Below are 10,043 nucleotides of genomic sequence, written 5' to 3' on the forward strand. Positions count from 1 at the left end.
CAGAACTTTCCAGGCTGGAGCTATGTGCGTCGTTTGCCATCTCATTTGTGTCCCCAGTGCTGCCGTGGTTCAGGCGACTCCTGCAGGGCCCCCAGTGGTCCTGGGCGGGGGGCTGGGCGGGGGGCCTTGTGGGCCCCGCCGAACCACATCCCAGATCCAGGTCACGAAGGCGAACACCTGTGTGTACACGTCGGGGGTCCTGGGGTCACCGCACCAGAGGCCAGAGAAGGACACGAGGCCATGGGCCCGATTTCCGCACACCAGCGGCCCCCCAGAGTCTGCCTGGAGGTGGAGGCAAAGGTGAGGTCAGGGGTCCCTCGCTAAGGCCTCACTTTCCTTAGCGGGACTGATACAGGTAACTCTGGCCAGGACCCTCCCTGCCTCCAAACCGGTACGTGCATGGCTCCTTAGAGCTCTGATAGCAAAGACCAAACCCCTCACCTCAGCCTTTCAGGCCTGGAGGATCCAGCCCCCACCCACCCGTCTGCCCTCCTCTCCCCCCGACTTGGTGCCAGCCATGCCAAATGTTCCTGCCGCAAACCAGACTCTACCCTCTAGGCTTCCGCATATTGTCGAGACCTGTTAGTGCCCCCTGCTGGACACTGCTTGTATACATACACAAGTCCGCAGCGCCTTGCACAGTGCACGATCTGCACAGCTGTACACAGCAGCCCTGTGACTGGTCTCTCTTCCTGGCATGCCTCCCCTCAGATCTTCTTAGGGACCCTCCAAGTCTCAAAAGTACTTTCCTCGGAGAGGCCTGCCCGAATACTCACCCTAAAATTCCTGCTTTCTCCTCTTCCCTCACCTCCCCAGACCTATCACCCTAATTGTCACCTGGAATCAGCTCTGACCCTGAAGTAGGTCCTATTTGTGCGACAGTTTTACAGATGGAGAAAGTGAGGTCCTGAGAAGTGAGGTGACTTTTCCAAGACCACGCATCTGGGAAGTGACTCAATCTGGACGTGGACCCAGGCAGTTGGGCTCCAGAGGCTGAACCACTGCACTCTCTTGGCTGGAACGAAAGACGTTCCTCCCCACCCAGGCTGAGTTTCTCCCTCAGTACCACGGCCAGATTTACCAGCAATCCATCCATACAAGGGCTTAGAAGCAGGAGCTTCTTCCTTGAGATCTGGACACTGCTTTCAAAGACACAAATCTATCGCTCTTTGTACAGTGCACAACCTGCACAGCCTTACATGGCAGCTCGGTGACTCTGGGAAACTCCCTGCCCTTCCAGGGCCTCAAGCGAGGCCCATCTGGTCAAAGGTGAGCTAGGACTTAGTTCCCAAGGCTCTACTCAGCTCTGACCCTCTCTGTGGACCTTGGTTTCTCCATGTGGTAATCAGGCAGGACAGACAGTGAGTATCTCACCGAGCAGAAGCCGCGTCGCCGGTGGTCCTCACTGCGGGTGCAGACCATGGCAGCATTCAGCTGCCCCCTCCAGGATCTGTTGCAGACATCCAGGCCCAGCACGCGGACCTCGGCCTCCATCAGCACAGGCGGCGGCTCCTCGAAGTCGGACACGGAGCCCCAGCCGGCCACCTTGCACCGTGCCCCGGCCCTGGGTGGCCTCTGCGGCAGCCCCAGTAGCCCCACTGCAGGACCCAGGATGGCAGAGCTGTTCAGCTGCAGGGGGAGGGCTGAGGTTAGGCACCCTCCCAGCCCTGCAGCCACCCACCACTGCTCCTGCCTGTGTACCTTTCTGGGCCTCGTCTTGGCCTCGTGGACAGAGGTCGGTGGCGGCCGTCATCAGGCTGTCAGAAGGCCCTGCTGCTTCTGCCATCACGCTCCCCCACCCATCAGGCCTCACCTGCCTCAGACCAGGACCCTGGTCTCCCCCAGCCTCCAGGATTTCAGTCTCACCCCCTCAGCTGTCCAGAGGGTCTTTCTAACCAGCATCTCCTTCCCTGCACTAAGCCCTCTTCCTGCTCCCCTCTGCCTTCGGGATATGGGATAAAAGCTCTTGGCCCATCGCTCATTCTTCCCCTCCAGCCAGAATAAATCTACTGCCATCCCCTTGGCCCACCTCCACACTTCCTCACGTTGTACCACTGCACCTCCTACCTGGGGCACCTTTCCTATCCAAATTTCAGGACTCAGCTTAGACACCATCTCCAGGAAGCCCTCCCAGACTGCCAGGCTAGGACAGGCGCCTCCTCTGGGCTCCCATGTGCGCCTGTCAAGGCTGATTTACCCAGCTGCCACCTGGTTAGCTGGGGGCTTAGAGGGAGCCCGGCCAGGGCTGTGTTTTCATGGCTACGTCCCCGGTGCCTGGCATACAACAGGCGCTCAGTCAGCGGTCATGGCATGAATGACGGGCCCCTGGTTCGGGTGCTCACTCCCTGACCTGGGTGCATCCCTGATCACCCCCAGCCTCGTTTTCCCCATCTGCACAGTGGGACGGGTGAAGCAGAGCAGGAGTCCTAGGCTTTGGGGTTTCACAGATGAGTAGAAAACACGCGCCACCTCCTTTATATGTTGCCAAGAGAGCACTGTACTCTAGTCCGTCCTGTTCCCAGGGGCCCACGACTGTCGTGTTGAGTATCTCCTCTGTTCGATTTTCCACCATGTTTTGAGCGCAGTTTGGGGATATTCTCCTTCTAAAGTGGCAGCGCTGGGAGTGCCTGGGATTGAATTTGCGGCTCCCGGGTGGGAGCTGAAGGAGCGGAGGTCCCCCGAGCAGGAGGGGCCACGTGGGGCCATATAGAGGCGCACGTGTGGGCACAGGGGCCAGAGAGGGCAGGGATTGGGGGCTTTGATGGCCCCACGGTCTCGTGGTTCCCTCTTTCAGCGCGAGTGTTGAGCACCTGCTATGTACTGTAACCGGCCGTAAAGGAGACAAAACTCCCTGCCCTCGAGGGCCGAGGTGGAGCCAGTGGTGCAGGAGCTGCCAGGTGTGGGCAGTGCTGGACGCAGGAGAGGTGGGATGGGGTGAGGAGGTGGGGAGCCAGGGGCAGCTGCAGAACAGGAGGTCATCAAGGGAGGCCCCCGAGAAGGGGACAAGTGAGCAGAGACCTGAAAGCCACCTGGAGTCTGGGCAGCGGTGTACAGGGCAGGGCCGCCGTCAGTGCAAAGGCCCAGGGGTCAGAGCCCCCTGGGGCGCTGGCGGCTTAGCGAGGAGGGGCGGAAGTGGAGAGTGTGGGAGGCGTGGAGGGCAGCGGAGGGGGTGACCTGAGCTCACAGGATCCTAGCAGCTGTCTTTAAACCAGCCAGGCCATCGTGAGGGGGTGGGGGCGGGGACCGGCCAGACCTGCATCCGGCAGGGCTCCCGTCCCCCACGCGGCGGCTCACCCGCAGCAGACAGATGTCACTGGTGTGGGAGGCCGGCTGGTAGCTGGGGTGCGTGAAGACAGCTGAGATGCTGAACACCTGCCGCGTGGCCTCTGCGGTGTGCAGGTCGTGGGCCCCCAGCACCACCAGGCCCATCCGGGGGTCCCTGCGGGGTGGGGAAGGGGATGGTGAGCGAGGCTGGGGCACAGGCGGCCGGGCTTGGGGCTCCCTCTCTCCCCACCCGCGAAGCAAATCCACGTCATCCTCACGCCCAGCCCGCGATCGTAAGTCATGTGTGTTACCGGTCCACCTCCATGACGCGATTAACTCCAATCGCAACAATAGTAATTTAATTTAACTTAATTTTTTGTGGCCACGCCATGTGGCTTGCAGGGTCTTAGTTCCCCAACCGGGGATGGAACTCGCGCCCTCTGCCAGTGCAAGGGCAGAGTCTTAACCGCTGGACCACCTGGGAATTCCCGCTGCAATGTTAATGTCAATACTATACAAATACACTCAGCGTGACTATACTACCCAACCCCCACCTCGATTGCAGTGAATGTCAGTCGTAGTGACCACGACACACGCAGGGCGGACACAGCAGTCCTCACATCTGCGTGTGGTCACGGCTGCCGCTCCCCCCTTCCCTGTAGCGCCCCCACCTGAGAGGTGCGTCCACACAGGCCCGCCCCGCCCCCCCCCCGGCCCTGGCTCACCGGTCGCTGAAGCAGTGGGCGGCCGACACGACCCAGCGGGCCCGCAGCAGGAAGCCCCCGCAGTGGTGCTGGCCCTGGAAACTCACGGACGCCATGTACGGCCGGGAGTGGGGGGTCACCTGGTGGCCCCCGATGATCCGGGCCGTCCAGGAGCCTGCAGGCAGGGTGGGCGGCGTGTCAGCGGAGGGGCCGGATGGGTGGGGGTCGGGCTGGGGGGGACGGAGGCAGAGATGCCCAGAGAGGGCCCTGGAGTTTTCCGAGAGAGGGGCTGGACCCCCTGAAACCTGGGCCTCCTGCCCCCTCCCCGCTGAGACCCCGAGAGGAGCAGCCCTGCAGGAGACCGAGTAGCTGACCACGTGGTGGAACCTGAGTGGGGCCCCTGTACGGGGCTCTGACGGGCTTGGGGGGGGTCCTCACCTGGAGGCCTCATGGACAGTATCAGGGCGGCCGTCACAGACAGCAGCAGGCGGTCCCGGCCCCCGACCTCGGGCCCCATGGCTGTCGCAGGCCGGCGTCTCCCTGGAGGGCTCCGCGGGCCAAGCCCCGGCCACCGCCACCCAACGGCCAGGAAAAGGGGAACTGGGCTGTGGCCTGTGGTCGGAGGCCCCGCCAGCAACAGCCAGCTCTGAGCCGGTGCTGAGGAAAGCCCGATGCCTCTCCCGCGTCAGGGCTGTTGATGGTAACTGCAGTTATCGGGGAGGCCGGGAGCCAGGGCAGCGGGGGTCCCCTGCTCTGCCGCCCCGGGACCCCAGAGTCCCCTCTGCGCTCCATGCCTCAGTTCACCCAGCATCCCTCTGGTACACAGTCGGCAGCACAACTGCCCTCGCCTATCTGCCCCTCAGCGCTGGGGGCCAGCTCTCCCACTGAAGGGGGTCCGGCCCCAGCCCCGCCCATCACTGCCTCAAACCTCAGTTTCCCCATCTTTCACCCCAGCCCCCAGAAAGCCCTGTGATTCCCGCTGCCTTTGTTGCAGGTATTAAGTGCCTACTGTATACCAGCCTCCCGTAGGTGCTGGAGATGGAATGTGGTGTGACAAACGCCAGCACCCTCACCGTGCTCCCGTTTCTCGGGGCTGGGGGTGTAGGTCCGGGGGTCTGGGTTCACGGCTGAAGCACAGGCTCTGGTGGCCCAAGAACACCGAGCCTGTCAGGCTAATTCAGGGCCTTGAAGGTGCGGCCAAAGGCCAGGGGCTTCTCCTGTGAGCACTAGGGAGCCACGGAGGCTTCGGAGCGGGCGGGTGGGGGGCAGGGCCTCGGTGAGCCTGGGGACACACGGGGGACACGCAGGTCGGAGGCCCTGTGTGGCCTTGGGTAGGCTTTGCGGAGGCCCCGTGCCCGTCTGCCCGTCAGCCACTAAGGTGGAGACGCCGTGGGGTCCCCGCACGGCATGGAGAAGAAGGACTGCGGGCCTGGGGTCACTCTGCACAGAGAGGGGGCCCGTGTTGTGGACGGGGGGACGGAGGCTCTGCGGCCGCTGCCTGCGGTGGGCTCGCCCTGCACACGCCTCGGAGGCACAGCGGGCCCCTCGCCAGGAGGCACTGCCGGGCCTGGAGGGCTGGGCGGCCGCCACCAGTGGCGGGGACTGGGGTGGGGAGAGGTCCTCCCAGCTCGTCACTCAGCGTCTCCACCAGGACGCAGGGCGCGGCTCCTGCCAGGAAGGGTGTGGGGTGGACGAAGAGGGTGAGGTGGAGCTGGAGTGGGGAGAGACACGTGGGAGAGGCAGAGACAGAGAGACAGAGACAGAGAAATAGACACAGAGCGAGACAGAGAGACAGAGGCAGAGAAATAGACACAGAGCGAGACAGAGAGACAGAGGCAGAGAAATAGACACAGAGGGAGACAGAGAGACAGAGACAGAGAAATAGACACAGAGCGAGACAGAGAGACAGAGGCAGGTCAGGAGTCCTATTTGGACTTCACGGGGCTAAACCCAGGCGTGGGCAGGGCTGGTCCCTCCAGAGGCCCCAGGGGAGCATCGGCTCCCGCCTTTTCCAGCGTCTAGAGGCGCCGTATCCCTGGCTCGCGGCCCCTCCCTCCCTCCTCACAGCCAGCAGCGCAGCCTCTCCCGTCTCTCTCTGCCTCGGACCCTCCCGCCTCCCTCTTCTAAGGACCCTGGGATGACACTGGGCCCCCCGGGGAATCTAGGGTCGTCCCCGTCTCAGGGGCCTCAGCTTCATCCCTCCTGCAAAGTCCCCTCTGCCCCGAGAGGTGACACGTCCGCAGGGCCCAGGACCAGGACGGGACGTTGCGAGGCTGTGTTTAGCTGACCTCAATCCCTGTGTTGTTTAGTTTCCTGTGTTGTTATCACCCCATTTTACAGACAAGGAAACTGAGGCACAGCCTTGAAAGCAGCACAGTGGGGTAGAACCAGCTGGTTTGGAAGGATCCCACCCTGCTGGCATGCAGACACCTGGATCTCAGCCTGGCGAGGCCCGCCGCTCAGGTAAGCGAACGTCATTCTAGCCCCGAAGTTTGCAGTGATGTGTTAGAGCAGCTGCAGGAAACCATCAGCCCTGAACACGGAGGGAAATGGGAAACGAGGTCCACGTGAAAGCCATTTCTGGGGTCTCAGCCAGGGCTGGACCCTGCCTTTCCCTCGGAGGTCAACGCAGCTGGTGGTGGACAATTCCTTGAGAGATTTCGGTGGCTCCTGTCCACTCTGGACCCCTGGGCCTGTCCTGTTGCGGCTGTGCCCCCAGCCTCGGTCACTTCCTCCAGCCACAAGGCCCTGGGGGTCGTGACTACCCGGGGCTGCAGGTGTGCGGGATTCATGCCGTCGCAGAGCAACCCGAGGCCGTAGGCATTGTCTCTGTCCCCACGTTACTGACGGGGAAGCAGGCACAGAGAGGTTAAGGACCTTGACTAAAGCTGCACGGTGAGAGAGCGATGGGGCCAGGATTGCAGCCTCAGGCCAGCTCCTGTTGCCTCTGCCTGGGGGGCTGATTCTGCCCACAGCCGGGCGCATTTCCTTCTTGTCTGGTGAGCCGTTGTGAAACCAGCAACCGTCCTTCGGGGATCTGAATAACCAAGCTCCCGGAGTCCTAAGGAACGGCCCGCATGGGGCACAGTGCTTCCCTTTCCTAAACTGAGGCCCAGAGAGGGGAGTCGTGCCGGTCTGGGGCTGCACAGCAGATGGTCTTGAACCCAGAACTCTGGGACTGTCACCCTTGAAGAGTCTTTCCATGGAGGATTGGCGTGGCTGTCCAAGACGGAGAGACTCAACAATAATGGTGATGACAACAGTGACAACAATAGCTCCTTTTACGGAGCACTTGTTGATTTGTTACAGCTCTTTATATATTGAGGAGATGAGCTCACAGTCAGTTCCTGAGCAACCGAGTGGGGCATGCATGCAGTTGGTGCTCATCACCTAGCCCTGAGTGGGGCATGCAGTCGGTGCTCAGTACGTGCACAGCCCCTTCCCTAGCCCAAAACAGCAGTAGAGGTTCAAGCAGTCAAGAGAGGTATGGGGCTTGGTCTGGAGCCCCTGAGGATTTGAGAAAAGCTCAAAATCTTCCCAGGAAACCCCCCAGACACAGTGTCGGAGCCCAGGGACCCTACCCCACTTGGCCCTGTGTGCCTCAGTTTCCTCATCTGTGAATGGGGTTGGTGCTTGGAATGGGACCCAGGCCCAGGAGGTGTCAGCTGGTGACGCTTTCCCTTACACCCCACACTTTTGTTTTTTTGGCCACTCCGCGCAGCTTGTGGGATCTTAGTTTCCTGACCAGGGATTGGACCCGCGCCCTCAGCAGTGAGGGCGCGCAGTCCTAACCACTGGACCGCTAGCGAATTCCCCACACATTACCTTTCAACCCCATTAACTCACCTTCCAAGGAAATCACCTCTTATTTCTTGAAATGGACCACGCTGCCTCAAGAATAAACAGCCCAATCCAACAGCATCCTGCCTCCTCCCAGCCAGGCCCCTCCGGATGTCAGTCCCGGCCAGCGTGGGGTCGTGACGGCCACCACTGCCCTTCACAGGCTTTCTCCTGGCCCCACATCCGAAGCCCTGGCTGGGAGCGGAGGAACGGACGTGCAGGCGTGCGTGGCTGCATGTGGGGCCCGGAGCAGGCCCGTTGCACAGACGGCAGAGCCTCAGCACCCTGCCCACCTGCTCTGCCTTCTCAGTCTCCAGGATTGCTCCGGCGGATGCTCGGGGGCGGGGGGAGTGGCCTGGCCACGGCCGGGGTCCCCAGAGCTGCCCCACAGCTGTCTGGGCCTCGGCCTCCTCCTTTAGGTGACCCCAGAGCATCTCCGGGGGGGTGCTGGAGAGAACTCGGGGGAGGCTGGGTGCCCTGGGTGCCCCTTGTCTGCAGACTGGACGCCAGCGCCACGCTTCCCATGGCGGGGTATGCAGCCCTCGTTCCAGGAGCGCTTCGTGAACGCCTGCCGTGTGCAGGTGCTGCATGCCTGGCGGGTGGGGGTGGAGCACAGCCTCAGGAGGACGCAGACCCCCACCCCGGCAGACAGGCCGCCAGGAAGCCCACCGTCGGGTGACACTGTCTGCAGCAGAAGTAAGTGGGAAAAGAGAGACCGGAGTTGGCGAGGAGCATAGGGCGGGAGTAGGATTTTAGGGCAAGAAGGAGACCCAGGGAACGTGGGGAGGGGTCTCCTGGAGGAGCGCCCAGCGGGTGTGGAGAGGGTGTCTGGACAGCCCAGCCCCAAGAGCCAGGCTGCGGGGCACTGGGGAGGCAGAGAAGGTGCTTGAGTGGGGCAGGTGGGGGCAGGTCCTCCGGCGAGAGTGGAGAGGAGAGAGGCAGCGGGGAGCGCTGGGAGGCTGTGGCCGAGGCGGGGGTGGGGGACACAAGGCCTGTGCTGGAGTCAGTGCTGGGAGAGGTGGGGGGATCTCTGCCTCAGGGACAGGGCAGGCGTGGGGTCTTGGGGCCCGCACAGAGCCCAGTGGCAGAACCCTGGAGTCCAAGTGCCCAGAGGACGTGGAGCGGCCGGAGCTGTCAGGTGGGCAGGCCCATTTTGTAAATAAAGTTTTATTGGCACATGGCCACGCGATGTGGCCACCTACCGCCTCTGGCCGCTGTCCCACTGCAATGGCCGAGCTGAGTCCTTGCGACAGAGCGGCCAGTCTGCAGTGCTGAGAATATTTACTATCTGGCCGTTTACAGAAAAAGTTTGCCAACCCCTGAGCCAGTGTGTGCTGGGCCCTGCTCCAAGTCCTTCGTGTATATTCCCTCTGTCGACCCTGCCAGCAGCACTAGCAGGTAGGGAAGTGAGGCTCAGAGAGGTTAAGAAGCAGACCTGGGGTCACACAGCACCTGTGGAGCTGAGCTGGGCCTGGAACCCGGGCCCCCTGATGTCTCTGAGTCTTCTTCTTTGTTCTGTTTGCTAAGTCATCGCATCGTTTTCCTGGTAAATGGGTGTGTGCTCATTGTAAAATGGGGGTGCAAAGGCCTGGGAGGGGAAAGGCAGCCACGCCCCTCCCCCAGTCTGTGGCACATCCTGCCCCATCTTTCTCCGCAGCTCGTCCACGCCTGTTTCCCTTTACACACCCATTTACTGAGCACCGGCTGAGCAGAAAGAACCCTTTTACAAAAACCCTAAAGCCTTTGGAAGAACCTCCCTCCCTGCCCCGTCACCGCCCCACGGAGTAAGTGTGTTTGGGGCCCGGTGGCTAGTGTCCTTCTCAGAACACGCTGGGGGGGCCAGGTCCCGCCTCCCTCCTGGTCTGCGGGGTCTGCGCAGGTGCAGGACCCAAGACGGACCGCAGGGCAGCGAGGGGACCGCAGGGCCGTAAGTGGGCTGTTTCTGCTGCCTGCGCTTCCTCCCCGCCACGGGGAGCCAGCCCCCCTCTAGCCCAGGCCGGGCCTCACCCCGAACTCCAATATGGGTGCCCGGCTGCCCGCCCAAGGCCCCCTTGTCCTCTCCTGGGCCCCGTTCATGTCCACGTGTCCTTCTTGGAGCTCCGGCTGGAGAGGGGACCCCCAATGCCTGTCACCCCTCATCCACCCCCACCCCCCCTGGGGCAACCCTGCAGCCCCCTCCACCTTCAAGATCCATCCAGAATCCATCTGGTTCTCACCCTGGTCAGGCCTCCACCA

General features: G+C 62.4%; 1 protein-coding gene across 1 annotated transcript; it reads right to left on the minus strand.

Annotated features, from left to right (window-relative positions):
• Positions 1–69: 69 nt before the first annotated feature.
• PRSS57 (serine protease 57) lies at positions 70–4,485 on the minus strand. The gene is made up of 5 exons (XM_057710297.1): positions 4,407–4,485; positions 3,990–4,143; positions 3,295–3,439; positions 1,375–1,629; positions 70–282 (listed from the first exon to the last, which is right to left on the minus strand). The coding sequence occupies exons 1-5, from the start codon at positions 4,483–4,485 to the stop codon at positions 70–72; spliced, it is 846 nt and encodes a 281-aa protein (XP_057566280.1).
• Between the last annotated feature and the right edge of the window lie 5,558 nt (positions 4,486–10,043).

The sequence above is a fragment of the Hippopotamus amphibius genome, chromosome 15 (genome assembly GCF_030028045.1).
Source record: "Hippopotamus amphibius kiboko isolate mHipAmp2 chromosome 15, mHipAmp2.hap2, whole genome shotgun sequence".
Classification (NCBI taxonomy): Eukaryota; Metazoa; Chordata; class Mammalia; order Artiodactyla; family Hippopotamidae; genus Hippopotamus; species Hippopotamus amphibius.

Excerpts from the sequence above, each read along its gene's own strand:
- PRSS57 (XM_057710297.1), bottom strand. The coding sequence starts at position 4,485 with ATGGGGCCCGAGGTCGGGGGCCGGGACCGCCTGCTGCTGTCTGTGACG. Across the intron at positions 3,440-3,989 it reads GCCCACTGCTTCAGCGACCG|GGACCCCCGGATGGGCCTGG; the intron begins GTGAGCCAGGGC and ends CCCACCCCGCAG. Across the intron at positions 283-1,374 it reads GGCGACGCGGCTTCTGCTCG|GCAGACTCTGGGGGGCCGCT; the intron begins GTGAGATACTCA and ends CTCCACCTCCAG.